The sequence below is a fragment of the Rhinoderma darwinii genome, chromosome 12 (genome assembly GCF_050947455.1).
Source record: "Rhinoderma darwinii isolate aRhiDar2 chromosome 12, aRhiDar2.hap1, whole genome shotgun sequence".
Classification (NCBI taxonomy): Eukaryota; Metazoa; Chordata; class Amphibia; order Anura; family Rhinodermatidae; genus Rhinoderma; species Rhinoderma darwinii.
Genome location: NC_134698.1, coordinates 9,609,609 through 9,626,988, shown reverse-complemented (window position 1 = coordinate 9,626,988; position 17,380 = coordinate 9,609,609). Strand labels below are relative to the sequence as shown.

The following is a 17,380-nucleotide window of genomic DNA, read 5'->3' as shown; positions in this document are numbered from 1 at the left end:
CTTCGAGTGTTGGTCTGGCCCATATGGATTTTGTGTATGTCCCTGTATATATTTATATATTTGGGGAAAGTGACAAATCCAAAGTGGATGAAACATACAGTACAGAATAAGAACGGCCCAGATGCCAGCGGTGCAGAGAATGACTATGTTCACACACAGATTTTTGGAGGCAGAAAAATCGACCTCAAAATTTCTTCATGAATTTTGAGGCAGATCTTGACCTTCCTGCACTTTTTTTGGCCGCAGCCATTAAGCAGGCAAAAAACGCCTTCTCTGCCTCCCACTGATTTCAATGGGAGGTCAGAGATGGAACCACAGGAAGAAAGCGCATTTCCGCTTTTTTTTTCCCCCCGCAAGTGTTTTTTTTTCTGATTTCAATGGGAGGCGACTTCGGATGTTTTTTGGCACAGTTTCCACATCCAAAACAGTGCCAAAAAACTGTGTGAACTGGGCAAAAGGGATTCGCTGTGTGGGTCTAAAGTCTAGAACAATCAATCAGTCATGACTATGGAGAAGGCACCAGCGGATGGTCAGTGTGTCTAGAGCCGGCCTGTGCATGGTCAGTGTGTCTAGAAGCCGGTCTGCGGATGGTCAGTGTGTCTAGAAGCCGGTCTGCGGATGGTCAGTGTGTCTAGAGCCGGCCTGCGGATGGTCAGGGTGTCTAGAGCCGGCCTGCGGATGGTCAGGGTGTCTAGAGCCGGCCTGCGGATGGTCAGTGTGTCTAGAAGCCGGTCTGCGGATGGTCAGTGTGTCTAGAAGCCGGTCTGCGGATGGTCAGTGTGTCTAGAGCCGGTCTGCGGATGGTCAGTGTGTCTAGAAGCCGGTCTGCGGATGGTCAGTGTGTCTAGAGCCGGTCTGCGGATGGTCAGTGTGTCTAGAGCCGGTCTGCGGATGGTCAGTGTGTCTAGAAGCCGGTCTGCGGATGGTCAGTGTGTCTAGAAGCCGGTCTGCGGATGGTCAGTGTGTCTAGAGCCAGTCTGCGGATGGTCAGTGTGTCTAGAAGCCGGTCTGCGGATGGTCAGTGTGTCTAGAGCCGGTCTGCGGATGGTCAGTGTGTCTAGAGCCGGTCTGCGGATGGTCAGTGTGTCTAGAAGCCGGTCTGCGGATGGTCAGTGTGTCTAGAAGCCGGTCTGCGGATGGTCAGTGTGTCTAGAAGCCGGTCTGCAGATGGTCAGTGTGTCTAGAGCCGGTCTGCGGATGGTCAGTGTGTCTAGAGCCGGCCTGCGGATGGTCAGGGTGTCTAGAGCCGGCCTGCGGATGGTCAGGGTGTCTAGAGCCGGCCTGCGGATGGTCAGGGTGTCTAGAGCCGGCCTGCGGATGGTCAGGGTGTCTAGAGCCGGCCTGCGGATGGTCAGGGTGTCTAGAGCCGGCCTGCGAAAGGTCAGTGTGTCTAGAAGCCGGTCTGCGGATGGTCAGTGTGTCTAGAAGCCGGTCTACGGATGGTCAGTGTGTCTAGAGCCGGTCTGCGGATGGTCAGGGTGTCTAGAGCCGGCCTGCGGATGGTCAGGGTGTCTAGAGCCGGCCTGCGGATGGTCAGGGTGTCTAGAGCCGGCCTGCGGATGGTCAGGGTGTCTAGAGCCGGCCTGCGGATGGTCAGGGTGTCTAGAGCCGGCCTGCGGACGGTGCAGCTCCTCCAGGAGGACATTGTCTTGTATCTACAGGAGACGCTTATTTTGGATGCAGTAGAAAATTCCCCTCCACAGAGCAGGCGGGTGCTATACACGTGCCAATGACTGGGCCCATTATATGATGGGAATATACCAGTTTGGATGTAAACAGATCACACAGCCACGACTCTACAGAACTGGTTTTTACTGTGACCTGCTGGGACTTGTTATTCTGTAGGGTTGTCTGGAAATGAGACGCCAGGACGATCACCGCATCATATACGCCAAACTTCCAGTAAGAGCTCATATTCCCGCCCTGATCCCACGACCCCCCCAAAAAAACAAGACCTCATACACCTAACATTTATATAAAGAAATGATGACCGACAAAATACGGATGTTAAAAACAAAATAAGTGTCATTAACCCTTAATGGCGCAGCGATTCATTACATTTTATCTCCGCATTCTGAAAGCCAGAATTTTTTTTAAAGTAGCTGTATGAGGGTTTTTTTTTAATTTTATCTCTTTTGCAGGACGAGTCGTATTTTTGGGCACCATTTTGGGGTGTCCATATAACGTAGTGTATAACTTTATTTCATTTTTTTGGAATGACACCATTGTTTTCTGTTTTGTTTTCACATTGTTCACCGTGCGGTGTAAATTATATGACTTTATTCTGCGTGTCGTTAAGATGGGGTTGTTTTTTTTTATGTTTTCCAAGTTTTGCACAATAAAAAGCTTGTTTATTTTTACGTAATTAGTTTTTGTGTCGCTGCGTTTAAGGACCCAGAACATTTTGATTTTTGTATCGATTGAGCGGTTCGTTTTTTGAGGGATGACTTGTAGTTTTCATTGGTACCATTTTGGGGTACAAATGAGTGGAAGCTGGATGAAAAAAACCCAAAACAAAAACAAAAAAAACAGCAATTTTTGCATGGTCTTTGAGTTAGCTTTTTTTTTTTTTTTACGGTGTTAACCCATGCCTTCCTGGATCCAGTAGACCGGCTGTCAGTGGCATGTCCCAATTTCAACTGTATCTGCATTCTCAGGATGCAGATACTGTTGAATCCAATGGTGGAGCAGGTAGTAGTCAGCTCCCTGCTCCACCATTCACTATGTTACGCCGACAGTGACCAGCTTGGCACAGACAGGGCGCGATGGAGTGACGAGTCTTTACAGATGCGGTGATACCAATTATGTATAATTTTTTTCCCTTTGTAGTGTATTATGTCTGTCAGTGTAACACTGACAATCTACTAGGGTCTAATAGGCCTATGTACATAGAGGACCTATGTTAGGTCCCCAGCTGCCATTGCAACCCATTAATGGGGTAACAGAGGGAGCCCCCTAACTTTGTATAACCACTTAAATTCCACACTTAATGCGGACCGTGGCATCGAAGGGGTTTAACACCCAGGATTGGCCGTTCCCCCGACATCTGTGATAGAGGGAGAGTTGGGACGCCCCAATATACATTAGTCAGCGGTCACTTTCCTTACTGATAACAAAGGAGTCACTGAGGCTCGACGTGGCGGATCCTGTGGAAGGCGGGAGAGACAATGCAGACATTATCTAGATCCGTGATCTCCAACCTGTGGATCTCCAGCTGTTCCCAAACTAAAGGCTGGTTTACACGGCCCCTAATGAGCACCGGTCAACAGGCCGTTGGGACACAATTGTTAATACGATCATTTGGTCCCAATCCGTTTGCAGCAGATCCAGTTTACATGGGGAGATCTACGATGACTTTATAGGCTGCATGAACCATGTGATCAGCCGCTCATTTGTCGGTTGATCGCTGCCTTGTTTACATGGGCCAATAAATCTGGAACAAGCGTGTGGCCGATTTGCCCATGTAAATGGGCTTTAACTCTTCGCATGCCCTGACGGCCTGGGGAGGTCACGACATTCTGAGACTTGGAGTTTGGCAACAGCTGGAGATCCACAGATAGGAGCGCGCTGATGTACTCATGGACCTTCCAGCTTTGGTTCATCTACGAGAGCACATCATATATGTACAGAGAGACATATAACACATTTACAGCGGGTTGGGGATGTGAAATTGCCATTGGGTCTTAGGTGCAGACAGTTTTCTCTCCTAGAACGAACAGACTGTAATTTTGTTGACCACAAGATGAACTACTGGAATTACAGGAGCCAGGAATGTCAACAAGCCTGAGACCGAGCGTGTTTGATTTGGATAGCAGTGGGGTAAATCCACCAGGGTAATGCATGAAGCACGTTGTCCCATTGCCAATGTAGAAGAAAGGTAAATGCCACGACACACAAGTGATACACCCTAGAACAGAACTGTGATTAGTGTGGCTCATATTGTCATGATAATGTAATATACCGTGACATGGGATCAGACGGGACTATGCAAAGCACAAACAAGGACAATCTCGATCTTATCTTTTATTCTGTATAAAAATACATAGGAAATATATAGGATGGGGTTTGGGATTTTAAGGAGCCTCACACACAAGCGTGTCTGGTCCGTATGTCGGCCGCATTTCCCGGACCGAACACAGTGCAGGGAGCCGGGCAGTATCATACTTATGTACGACGCTAGGAGTCCCTGCCTCCCCGCGAGAACTACTGTCCCGTATTGAAAACATGATTACAGTACGGGACAGTTGTCCCGCAGCGAGGCAGGGACTCCTAGCGTCGTACATAACTATGATGCTGCCCGGCTCCCTGCACCGAGTTCGGTCCGGGAAATGTGGCCGACGTACAGACCGTATATCACAGACAAGACACGCTCGTGTGTGAGGCTCCTAAAGCAGAGACGGTGGGCGGTGTCTGGCATTTGCAGCAATAAAACCCCTCAGTAGACTGGCACCTTGTGTTCATAGGTAGAAAACTAAGTCTCATCTGGTTGCATCATCTATGACACCAAAGGTCAACATCTGAAGAAGCCTTCACTAAATTCTATTAAAGGGGTTGTCCAGGTTGGGGGCGGTTTCTTTTTATTTTTTTATACTGATGACCTATGCCCAGGACAAGTCATCGGTATATAATCAGTGGGGGTCCCAGACCCCACACCGATCCGAGGTTCTGGCTGCTAGAAGCAGGCGGCTCTGACCACTGGATTACTGCAGCTCTGCCCCTATACAGTGGTTGGAGCTTTCTGCTTCCGGCACTCACCCCTGAATACCTTCCAGTGCCCGGAGGCAGCCGGAACAACTGATCAATGCAGGGTCTGGGTGTCGGACCCCCAACGATTATATACTGATGACCTATTCTCTGGATAGGTCATCAGGATAAAAAACAGCCCCCAACCTGGACAACTTCTTTAGTAACTGACCTAGCGAGGGTCTTCATCCATATAAAAACCAAAGTGGGTGATCAGTGGACCTTGAAGAATCCCACAACCAATATGGTAAATCTCTTGGTTGTTCAATCAAAGATGTTCTTGTAACAGAAGAACCGTTATAAATGTAAAGTTCTCCTGTGATTCCACGATTTGGAGAAGTTCTTCTAGGAAACTTTTGGCGCCAGGAGTGTAAACTTCTTATATCCATCCTGTAAAATGTTTTTCCTCTGGCACGCCACGGACTCGTACGACTTCGGTAAGAAGATGAATACACCAGGTTTGGTGGTGGAGCTCCTGGGTTGGGTTCCCACTTGAAATAACCTCAAGAAAATCATAAGATCTCTTCTGCGTTCTGGACACGGGTGTCCCGCAGCTCAGTCAATCGCATAATCAGGTCGGTCACGCTCCGTTCTCCATGCTGCTTGCTGTCTCTTGTCCGTACATTGACGGTATTGTTCTGCTTCTCCTTTTCGCCAACCACTAAAGAAGATGACATTCAGTAAGCAGCACATCAAGGACAGACGAGATTAGAATGTCACGCTTCACTGCCATACATATATACAGGTAATATAAGCACCCGAGCAGGGACGGTATTCAGTTACATGAACCACGACCTGCCTATGTCTCCAGTCAAGAGACAGAAAACTTGTACGAGAAGTTTCATAATCAGTAAAGTGAAATTAAGTGAAAGAAAACTTCATGCGCCAATATATAGCAAAGTGGTAGATACATGAATGTATGACAAGTTTACCTGGATGTTGCTTTACAATGTGGAAGTCTCATAATTTATAGAGAAGCGGTCAGTTCTCCTGTGTGGTGTAGTATAGAGGAGCTCTCCTGTGTGGTGTAGTATAGAGGAGTAATCAGCTCTCCTGTATGGTGTAGTATAGAGGAGCTGTCAGCTCTCCTGTGTGGTGTAGTATAGAAGAGCTGTCCTGTGTGGTGTAGTATAGAGGATATGTCAGTTCTCCTGTGTGGTCTAATATAGAGGAGCTGTCAGCTCTCCTGTGTGGTGTAGTATAGAAGAGCTGTCCTGTGTGGTGTAGTATAGAGGATATGTCAGTTCTCCTGTGTGGTCTAATATAGAGGAGCTGTCAGTTCTCCGGTGTGGTGTAGTATAGAGGAGCTGTCAGTTCTCCTGTGTTGTGTAGTATAGAGGAGTAATCAGCTCTCCTGTATGGTGTAGTATAGAGGAGCTGTCAGCTCTCCTGTGTGGTGTAGTATAGAAGAGCTGTCCTGTGTGGTGTAGTATAGAGGATATGTCAGTTCTCCTGTGTGGTCTAATATAGAGGAGCTGTCAGTTCTCCGGTGTGGTGTAGTATAGAGGAGCTGTCAGCTCTCCTGTGTTGTGTAGTATAGAGGAGTAATCAGCTCTCCTGTATGGTGTAGTATAGAGGAGCTGTCAGCTCTCCTGTGTGGTGTAGTATAGAAGAGCTGTCCTGTGTGGTGTAGTATAGAGGATATGTCAGTTCTCCTGTGTGGTCTAATATAGAGGAGCTGTCAGTTCTCCGGTGTGGTGTAGTATAGAGGAGCGGTCAGTTCTCCTGTGTGGTGTAGTATAGAGGAGCTGTCAGCTCTCCTGTGTGGTGTAGTATAGAGGAGCTATCAGTTCTCCTGTGTGGTGTAGTATAGAGGAGCTGTCAGCTCTACTGTGTGGTGTAGTATAGAGGAGCTGTCAGTTCTCCTGTGTGGTGTAGTATAGAGGAGCTGTCAGCTCTACTGTGTGGTGTAGTATAGAGGAGCTGTCAGTTCTCCTGTGTGGTGTAGTATAGAGGATCTGTCAGCTCTCCTGTGTGGTGTAGTATAGAGGAGCTGTCAGCTCTCCGGTGTGGTGTAGTATAGAGGATCTGTCAGCTCTCCTGTGTGGTGTAGTATAGAGGATCTGTCAGCTCTCCTGTGTGGTGTAGTATAGAGGAGCGGTCAGCTCTCCTGTGTGGTGTAGTATAGAGGAGCGGTCAGCTCTCCTGTGTGGTGTAGTATAGAGGAGCGGTCAGTTCTCCTGTGTTGTGTAGTATAGAGGAGCTGTCAGCTCTCCTGTGTGGTGTAGTATAGAAGAGCTGTCCTGTGTGGTGTAGTATAGAGGATATGTCAGTTCTCCTGTGTGGTCTAATATAGAGGAGCTGTCAGTTCTCCGGTGTGGTGTAGTATAGAGGAGCTGTCAGCTCTCCTGTGTTGTGTAGTATAGAGGAGTAATCAGCTCTCCTGTATGGTGTAGTATAGAGGAGCTGTCAGCTCTCCTGTGTGGTGTACTATAGAAGAGCTGTCCTGTGTGGTGTAGTATAGAGGATATGTCAGTTCTCCTGTGTGGTCTAATATAGAGGAGCTGTCAGTTCTCCGGTGTGGTGTAGTATAGAGGAGCTGTCAGTTCTCCTGTGTTGTGAAGTATAGAGGAGTAATCAGCTCTCCTGTATGGTGTAGTATAGAGGAGCTGTCAGCTCTCCTGTGTGGTGTAGTATAGAAGAGCTGTCCTGTGTGGTGTAGTATAGAGGATATGTCAGTTCTCCTGTGTGGTCTAATATAGAGGAGCTGTCAGTTCTCCGGTGTGGTGTAGTATAGAGGAGCTGTCAGCTCTCCTGTGTTGTGTAGTATAGAGGAGTAATCAGCTCTCCTGTATGGTGTAGTATAGAGGAGCTGTCAGCTCTCCTGTGTGGTGTACTATAGAAGAGCTGTCCTGTGTGGTGTAGTATAGAGGATATGTCAATTCTCCTGTGTGGTCTAATATAGAGGAGCTGTCAGTTCTCCGGTGTGGTGTAGTATAGAGGAGCTATCAGTTCTCCTGTGTGGTGTAGTATAGAGGAGCTATCAGTTCTCCTGTGTGGTGTAGTATAGAGGAGCTGTCAGCTCTACTGTGTGGTGTAGTATAGAGGAGCTATCAGTTCTCCTGTGTGGTGTAGTATAGAGGAGCTATCAGTTCTCCTGTGTGGTGTAGTATAGAGGAGCTGTCAGCTCTACTGTGTGGTGTAGTATAGAGGAGCTGTCAGTTCTCCTGTGTGGTGTAGTATAGAGGAGCTGTCAGCTCTACTGTGTGGTGTAGTATAGAGGAGCTGTCAGTTCTCCTGTGTGGTGTAGTATAGAGGAGCTGTCAGCTCTACTGTGTGGTGTAGTATAGAGGAGCTGTCAGTTCTCCTGTGTGGTGTAGTATAGAGGATCTGTCAGCTCTCCTGTGTGGTGTAGTATAGAGGAGCTGTCAGCTCTCCTGTGTGGTGTAGTATAGAGGAGCTGTCAGCTCTCCTGTGTGGTGTAGTATAGAGGAGCTGTCAGCTCTCCGGTGTGGTGTAGTATAGAGGATCTGTCAGCTCTCCTGTGTGGTGTAGTATAGAGGATCTGTCAGCTCTCCTGTGTGGTGTAGTATAGAGGAGCGGTCAGCCCTCCTGTGTGGTGTAGTATAGAGGAGCGGTCAGCTCTCCTGTGTGGTGTAGTATAGAGGAGCGGTCAGTTCTCCTGTGTTGTGTAGTATAGAGGAGCTTTCAGCTCTCCTGTGTGGTGTAGTATAGAAGAGCTGTCCTGTGTGGTGTAGTATAGAGGATATGTCAGTTCTGTGTGGTCTAATATAGAGGAGCTGTCAGTTCTCCTGTGTGGTGTAGTATAGAGGATATGTCAGTTCTCCTGTGTGGTCTAATATAGAGGATATGTCAGTTCTCCTGTGTGGTCTAATATAGAGGAGCTGTCAGTTCTCCTGTGTGGTGTAGTATAGAGGAGCGGTCAGTTCTCCTGTGTGGTGTAGTATAGAGCATCGGTCAGTTCTCCTGTGTGGTGTAGTATAGAGGAGCTGTCAGCTCTCCTGTGTGGTGTAGTATAGAGGAGCTGTCAGCTCTCCTGTGTGGTGTAGTATAGAGGAGCTATCAGTTCTCCTGTGTGGTGTAGTATAGAGGAGCTGTCAGCTCTACTGTGTGGTGTAGTATAGAGGAGCTGTCAGTTCTCCTGTGTGGTGTAGTATAGAGGAGCTGTCAGCTCTACTGTGTGGTGTAGTATAGAGGAGCTGTCAGTTCTCCTGTGTGGTGTAGTATAGAGGAGCTGTCAGCTCTCCTGTGTGGTGTAGTATAGAGGAGCTGTCAGTTCTCCTGAGTGGTGTAGTATAGAGGAGCTGTCAGCTCTCCTGTGTAGTATAGAGGAGCTGTCAGCTCTCCTGTGTTTTGTAGTATAGAGGAGCTGTCAGTTCTCCTGTGGTGTAGTATAGAGGATCTGTCAGCTCTCCTGTGTGGTGTAGTATAGAGGAGCGGTCAGCTCTCCTGTGTGGTGTAGTATAGAGGAGCGGTCAGCTCTCCTGTGTGGTGTAGTATAGAGGAGCGGTCAGCTCTCCTGTGTGGTGTAGTATAGAGGAGCGGTCAGCTCTCCTGTGTGGTGTAGTATAGAGGAGCGGTCAGCTCTCCTGTGTGGTGTAGTATAGAGGAGCGGTCAGCTCTCCTGTGTGGTGTAGTATAGAGGAGCGGTCAGCTCTCCTGTGTGGTGTAGTATAGAGGAGCGGTCAGCTCTCCTGTGTGGTGTAGTATAGAGGAGCGGTCAGCTCTCCTGTGTGGTGTAGTATAGAGGAGCTGTCAGCTCTCCTGTGTGGTGTAGTATAGAGGAGCTGTCAGCTCTCCTGTGTGGTGTGGTGTAGTATAGAGGATCTGTCAGCTCTCCTGTGTGGTGTAGTATAGAGGAGCTGTCAGCTCTCCTGTGTGGTGTAGTATAGAAGAGCTGTCCTGTGTGGTGTAGTATAGAGGATATGTCAGTTCTGTGTGGTCTAATATAGAGGAGCTGTCAGTTCTCCTGTGTGGTGTAGTATAGAGGATATGTCAGTTCTCCTGTGTGGTCTAATATAGAGGAGCTGTCAGTTCTCCTGTGTGGTGTAGTATAGAGGAGCGGTCAGTTCTCCTGTGTGGTGTAGTATAGAGCATCGGTCAGTTCTCCTGTGTGGTGTAGTATAGAGGAGCTGTCAGCTCTCCTGTGTGGTGTAGTATAGAGGAGCTATCAGTTCTCCTGTGTGGTGTAGTATAGAGGAGCTATCAGTTCTCCTGTGTGGTGTAGTATAGAGGAGCTGTCAGCTCTACTGTGTGGTGTAGTATAGAGGAGCTGTCAGTTCTCCTGTGTGGTGTAGTATAGAGGAGCTGTCAGCTCTACTGTGTGGTGTAGTATAGAGGAGCTATCAGTTCTCCTGTGTGGTGTAGTATAGAGGAGCTATCAGTTCTCCTGTGTGGTGTAGTATAGAGGAGCTGTCAGCTCTACTGTGTGGTGTAGTATAGAGGAGCTGTCAGTTCTCCTGTGTGGTGTAGTATAGAGGAGCTGTCAGCTCTACTGTGTGGTGTAGTATAGAGGAGCTGTCAGTTCTCCTGTGTGGTGTAGTATAGAGGAGCTGTCAGCTCTACTGTGTGGTGTAGTATAGAGGAGCTGTCAGTTCTCCTGTGTGGTGTAGTATAGAGGATCTGTCAGCTCTCCTGTGTGGTGTAGTATAGAGGAGCTGTCAGCTCTCCTGTGTGGTGTAGTATAGAGGAGCTATCAGTTCTCCTGTGTGGTGTAGTATAGAGGAGCTATCAGTTCTCCTGTGTGGTGTAGTATAGAGGAGCTGTCAGTTCTCCTGTGTGGTGTAGTATAGAGGAGCTGTCAGCTCTCCTGAGTGGTGTAGTATAGAGGAGCTGTCAGCTCTCCTGTGTTTTGTAGTATAGAGGAGCTGTCAGTTCTCCTGTGTGGTGTAGTATAGAGGAGCTGTCAGCTCTCCTGTGTTTTGTAGTATAGAGGAGCTGTCAGTTCTCCTGTGGTGTAGTATAGAGGATCTGTCAGCTCTCCTGTGTGGTGTAGTATAGAGGAGCGGTCAGCTCTCCTGTGTGGTGTAGTATAGAGGAGCTTTCAGCTCTACTGTGTGGTGTAGTATAGAGGAGCTGTCAGTTCTCCTGTGTGGTGTAGTATAGAGGATCTGTCAGCTCTCCTGTGTGGTGTAGTATAGAGGAGCTGTCAGCTCTCCTGTGTGGTGTAGTATAGAGGAGCTGTCAGCTCTCCTGTGTGGTGTAGTATAGAGGAGCTGTCAGCTCTCCTGTGTGGTGTAGTATAGAGGAGCTGTCAGCTCTCCTGTGTGGTGTAGTATAGAGGAGCTGTCAGCTCTCCTGTGTGGTGTAGTATAGAGGAGCTGTCAGCTCTCCTGTGTGGTGTAGTATAGAGGAGCTGTCAGTTCTCCTGAGTGGTGTAGTATAGAGGAGCTGTCAGCTCTCCTGTGTAGTATAGAGGAGCTGTCAGCTCTCCTGTGTTTTGTAGTATAGAGGAGCTGTCAGTTCTCCTGTGTGGTGTAGTATAGAGGAGCGGTCAGCTCTCCTGTGTGGTGTAGTATAGAGGAGCGGTCAGCTCTCCTGTGTGGTGTAGTATAGAGGAGCGGTCAGCTCTCCTGTGTGGTGTAGTATAGAGGAGCGGTCAGCTCTCCTGTGTGGTGTAGTATAGAGGAGCGGTCAGCTCTCCTGTGTGGTGTAGTATAGAGGAGCTGTCAGCTCTCCTGTATGGTGTGGTGTAGTATAGAGGATCTGTCAGCTCTCCTGTGTGGTGTGGTGTAGTATAGAGGAGCTGTCAGCTCTCCTGTGTGGTGTAGTATAGAGGAGCTGTCAGTTCTCCTGAGTGGTGTAGTATAGAGGAGCTGTCAGCTCTCCTGTGTGGTGTAGTATAGAGGAGCTGTCAGCTCTCCTGTGTGGTGTAGTATAGAGGAGCTGTCAGCTCTCCTGTGTGGTGTAGTATAGAGGAGCTGTCAGCTCTCCTGTGTGGTGTAGTATAGAGGAGCTGTCAGTTCTCCTGAGTGGTGTAGTATAGAGGAGCTGTCAGCTCTCCTGTGTAGTATAGAGGAGCTGTCAGCTCTCCTGTGTTTTGTAGTATAGAGGAGCTGTCAGTTCTCCTGTGTGGTGTAGTATAGAGGAGCGGTCAGCTCTCCTGTGTGGTGTAGTATAGAGGAGCGGTCAGCTCTCCTGTGTGGTGTAGTATAGAGGAGCGGTCAGCTCTCCTGTGTGGTGTAGTATAGAGGAGCGGTCAGCTCTCCTGTGTGGTGTAGTATAGAGGAGCGGTCAGCTCTCCTGTGTGGTGTAGTATAGAGGAGCTGTCAGCTCTCCTGTGTGGTTTAGTATAGAGGAGCTGTCAGCTCTCCTGTGTGGTGTAGTATAGAGGAGCAGTCAGCTCTCCTGTGTGGTGTAGTATAGAGGATCTGACAGCTCTCCTGTGTGGTGTAGTATAGAGGATCTGTCAGCTCTCCTGTGTGGTGTGGTGTAGTATAGAGGATCTGTCAGCTCTCCTGTGTGGTGTAGTATAGAGGATCTGTCAGCTCTCCTGTGTGGTGTAGTATAGAGGATCATCAGCTCTCCTATGTGGTGTAGAGGATCTGTCAGCTCTCCTGTGTGGTGTAGAGGATCTGTCAGCTCTCCTGTGTGGTGTAGAGGATCTGTCAGCTCTCCTGTGTGGTGTAGAGGATCTGTCAGCTCTCCTGTGTGGTGTAGAGGATCTGTCAGCTCTCCTGTGTGGTGTAGAGGATCTGTCAGCTCTCCTGTGTGGTGTAGAGGATCTGTCAGCTCTCCTGTGTGGTGTAGAGGATCTGTCAGCTCTCCTGTGTGGTGTAGAGGATCTGTCAGCTCTCCTGTGTGGTGTAGAGGATCTGTCAGCTCTCCTGTGTGGTGTAGAGGATCTGTCAGCTCTCCTGTGTGGTGTAGAGGATCTGTCAGCTCTCCTGTGTGGTGTAGAGGATCTGTCAGCTCTCCTGTGTGGTGTAGAGGATCTGTCAGCTCTCCTGTGTGGTGTAGAGGATCTGTCAGCTCTCCTGTGTGGTGTAGAGGATCTGTCAGCTCTCCTGTGTGGTGTAGTATAGAGGAGCTGTCGGCTCTCCTTTGTGGTGTAGAGGATCTGTCAGCTCTCCTGTGTGGTGTGGTGTAGAGGATCTGTCAGCTCTCCTGTGTGGTGTAGTATAGAGGAGCTGTCGGCTCTCCTGTGTGGTGTAGTATAGAGGATCTGTCGGTTCTCCTGTGTGGTGTAGTATAGAGGAGCTGTCTGCTCTCCTGTGTGGTGTGGTATAGAGGAGCTGTCTGCTCTCCTGTGTGGTGTGGTATAGAGGAGCTGTCTGCTCTCCTGTGCAGTGTGGTATAGAGGAGCTGTCTGTTCTCCTGTGCGGTGTGGTATAGAGGAGCTGTCTGCTCTCCTGTGTGGTGTAGTATAGAGGAGCTGTCTGCTCTCCTGTGTGGTGTAGTATAGAGGAGCTGTCAGCTCTCCTGTGTGGTGTAGTATAGAGGAGCTGTCAGTTCTCCTGAGTGGTGTAGTATAGAGGAGCTGTCAGCTCTCCTGTGTAGTATAGAGGAGCTGTCAGCTCTCCTGTGTTTTGTAGTATAGAGGAGCTGTCAGTTCTCCTGTGGTGTAGTATAGAGGAGCTGTCTGCTCTTCTGTGTGGTGTAGTATAGAGGAGCTGTCAGCTCTCCTGTGTGGTGTAGTATAGAGGAGCTGTCAGTTCTCCTGTGTGGTGTAGTATAGAGGAGCTGTCAGTTCTCCTGTGTGGTGTAGTATAGAGGAGCTGTCAGTTCTCCTGTGTGGTGTAGTATAGAGGAGCTGTCAGTTCTCCTGTGTGGTGTAGTATAGAGGAGCTGTCAGTTCTCCTGTGTGGTGTAGTATAGAGGAGCTGTCAGTTCTCCTGTGTGGTGTAGTGTAGAGGAGCTGTCAGCTCTCCTGTGTGGTGTAGTATAGAGGATCTGTCGGTTCTCCTGTGTGGTGTAGTATAGAGGAGCTGTCTGCTCTCCTGTGTGGTGTGGTATAGAGGAGCTGTCTGCTCTCCTGTGTGGTGTGGTATAGAGGAGCTGTCTGCTCTCCTGTGCGGTGTGGTATAGAGGAGCTGTCTGCTCTCCTGTGCGGTGTGGTATAGAGGAGCTGTCTGTTCTCCTGTGCGGTGTGGTATAGAGGAGCTGTCTGCTCTCCTGTGTGGTGTAGTATAGAGGAGCTGTCTGCTCTCCTGTGTGGTGTAGTATAGAGGAGCTGTCTGCTCTTCTGTGTGGTGTAGTATAGAGGAGCTGTCTGCTCTTCTGTGTGGTGTAGTATAGAGGAGCTGTCAGCTCTCCTGTGTGGTGTAGTATAGAGGAGCTGTCAGTTCTCCTGAGTGGTGTAGTATAGAGGAGCTGTCAGCTCTCCTGTGTAGTATAGAGGAGCTGTCAGCTCTCCTGTGTTTTGTAGTATAGAGGAGCTGTCAGTTCTCCTGTGTGGTGTAGTATAGAGGACCTGTCAGTTCTCCTGTGGTGTAGTATAGAGGAGCTGTCTGCTCTTCTGTGTGGTGTAGTATAGAGGAGCTGTCAGCTCTCCTGTGTGGTGTAGTATAGAGGAGCTGTCAGTTCTCCTGTGTGGTGTAGTATAGAGGAGCTGTCAGTTCTCCTGTGTGGTGTAGTATAGAGGAGCTGTCAGTTCTCCTGTGTGGTGTAGTATAGAGGAGCTGTCAGTTCTCCTGTGTGGTGTAGTATAGAGGAGCTGTCAGTTCTCCTGTGTGGTGTAGTGTAGAGGAGCTGTCAGCTCTCCTGTGTGGTGTAGTATAGAGGAGCTGTCAGTTCTCCTGAGTGGTGTAGTATAGAGGAGCTGTCAGCTCTCCTGTGTAGTATAGAGGAGCTGTCAGCTCTCCTGTGTGGTGTAGTATAGAGGAGCTGTCAGTTCTCCTGTGTGGTGTAGTATAGAGGAGCTGTCAGTTCTCCTGTGTGGTGTAGTGTAGAGGAGCTGTCAGCTCTCCTGTGTGGTGTAGTATAGAGGAGCTGTCAGCTCTCCTGTGTAGTATAGAGGAGCTGTCAGCTCTCCTGTGTTTTGTAGTATAGAGGAGCTGTCAGTTCTCCTGTGTGGTGTAGTATAGAGGAGCTGTCAGCTCTCCTGTGTGGTGTAGTATAGAGGAGCGGTCTGCTCTTCTGTGTGGTGTAGTATAGAGGAGCTGTCAGCTCTCCTGTGTGGTGTAGTATAGAGGAGCTGTCAGTTCTCCTGTGTGGTGTAGTATAGAGGAGCTGTCAGTTCTCCTGTGTGGTGTAGTGTAGAGGAGCTGTCAGCTCTCCTGTGTGGTGTAGTATAGAGGAGCTGTCAGCTCTCCTGTGTGGTGCAGTATAGAGGAGCTGTCAGCTCTCCTGTGTGGTGTAATATAAAGGGTCACTGTCCAATATAAGAAGGTATCATCCTGATAAAAGGGAGCTGCGAAAAAAAAGGAGACTTTACAGAACTACAATGGAAGCGTTACTATTGAAATCAATCATAATGCAAACGAAAGCTAGTTTCCGTTTGGCTTTCCGTTCATCGGTTCCTCTGATGGAACTGATGAATTGAAGCCCAACGCTGATGTGAACAGGCCCTAAAAGGGATGGATTTATTTAAAAAAAAAAAGTGAGACCTTTTTTCTCAACAGCGCCACTTTATTTCATCAGCTGTGTCTGGTATTGCAGCTTTTCCTTGCTCCTTTGACTGCAATACCAGACGCAGCGTATGGACAGGACTTGCATCATATCTGCAGCTGAATGTCCAACTCTCAGACCTCTAGGAGTGTGTATGTATATGTATATATATATATATATATGCGGACCGCTCCTGTATACCTCCGGGAGACTGCACAGTTTTACCACAGACACAAATACTTGTGGCTTTTTTTCTCCTGACAGTAAGCAGAGGCTCTTGTCGGATGTTATCAAGCGGCGGCTTCCTTCCTTAGTGTCGCATGTTCCATGATACGACCGTTGTACTGACACGAAAGTCAACATGCCGATAAACACAATGACCCCCCCCCAGTAGATTAGCAGTCCGTACATTAAAGGGGTTGTACAAGTTATTCTATAATGAAAAGTTCTGCCACTGCCTAATATAAGCTTGTTTTAATTCCTCCGTGTGTCTGCTTGCCGTCAGTGAATGGGAACATATTTGTTTACAGCTTTTTAAAGAGGCTCTGTCACCAGATTATAAGTGCCCTGTCTCCTACATAATCTGATTGGCGCTGTAATGTAGAGAACAGCAGTGGTTTTTATTTTGAAAAACACTCATTTTTGAGCAAGTTATGAGCAATTTTAGATTTATTCTAATTAGTTTCCTTGAAGACCAACTGGGCGTGTTTTTACTTTTGACCAAGTGGGTGTTGTACAGAGGAGTGTATGAGGCTGACCAATCAGTGACCAATCAGTGACCAATCAGCGTCATACACTTCTCATTGTTCCAGTCCAGCTTCTTTCACTGCACAATCACACTGTGCTGTGGATCATGTATATATTTTTTTAGTTAAACTGTTAGAACAATGTGTAATCATTTATATACAAATTTTTTTACAAGTCAGGAAATATTAAATTAGATTCTAATTTATAACATTTCCATGTGCTGGTCACTAGAGGGAGCAATTCCCAAAATTGCAGCATTGCAATGTGGTAAAGCAACCTCATTGCTTTATGCTGCAAATTTGGTGTAGACACACTCGCTCTAGTGTCCTCACACAATCCCCCCTCCCTTATCCTGGCTAGTGCCAGGAGAAAGGAGGGGGTTGAATGTTCAAACCTCCTAGACTCTGTGCCGTAATTTTTTTGAGCGAATGCACAGTGTAGGAGGATTAGATACAGTGGTAATCACACAGTATAACACGAACATACACAAACATAACTTACCTGCTCCTGCCGCCACCGCTGCCTCGACTTCCTTCCGCTCCCTCCGCTCCTAGTCCTTGCTTCTGAACATATGGACGGAAGCCGCGACCGGAAGTCGTCATCTTACTGTCCGGCCGCGGCTTCCGGTCCACATGAAAATGGCGCCGGATGTCGCTCGGCCGAAGACCTTCCTTTTGGTATGTGTGGGCGTGGCGCATGCGCCGTTCCCACACAGACGGCGTACGCTGCAATGAATGGGACGGCTCCCGTTCGCATTCTCTATGGGGCTGTATGTGCCGTATTCCCTCTCTATATGTGTCGTTAATCGACACATACAGAGTTGAAAAAAATGGCAGCCCCCGTAGAGAAGTAAAAGTGAGAAAAAATTAAAAAGTCAAACACATATATAAAATGTATTTTAATAACACACTAAAAGCAAAAACATCCCAAAAATTTTTTTTGGGGACACCTGTCCTAAGAAACAAATTAGCATAAATCTAAAATTGCTCATAACTTGCTCACAAATTATCGTTTTTAAAAATAAAAACCACTGTCACCTACATTACAGCGCCGATCAGATTATGTAGGAGATAGGACACTTATAATCTGGTGACAGAGCATCTTTAAGTCCATCTCTTGTCCTGCCCACACAGCTGCTGTGTTTGTTGCAGTATATTAATCTGGAAATCCTTTGAGCTGAACACAGCAGCACCACACATCACAATCCACTCCAGGGAAAGAACTGTTACCTACTTCGCTGCATTATAACAAACACCTACTCTGTAAGCAGGACTAGGTCAGGACAGGTTTTTAGACTCAAAGTAAACAGGAATATTTCCATTCATTAACAGCAAGCAGAGATCTGAATGGAGAAAATGTAAGCGCTTTTCATTATAGAATT

The 17,380-nt window shown here is 48.0% G+C and overlaps 1 protein-coding gene and 1 long non-coding RNA gene across 3 annotated transcripts in view; one reads left to right on the top strand and one right to left on the bottom strand.

Moving 5' to 3' along the window:
* LOC142664326 (uncharacterized) overlaps positions 1–17,380 on the top strand; it is a 109,401-nt gene that overhangs the window by 82,524 nt on the left and 9,497 nt on the right. The window lies entirely within an intron of this gene.
* Positions 4,302–17,380, bottom strand: part of TARS2 (threonyl-tRNA synthetase 2, mitochondrial) — a 43,539-nt gene continuing 30,460 nt past the window's right edge. Inside the window, exon 19 of the mRNA XM_075843365.1 lies at positions 4,302–5,404. Within this exon, the coding sequence (XP_075699480.1) occupies positions 5,256–5,404 (149 nt within the window). The 3' untranslated portion in view covers positions 4,302–5,255. The remainder of the gene's footprint in view (positions 5,405–17,380) is intronic.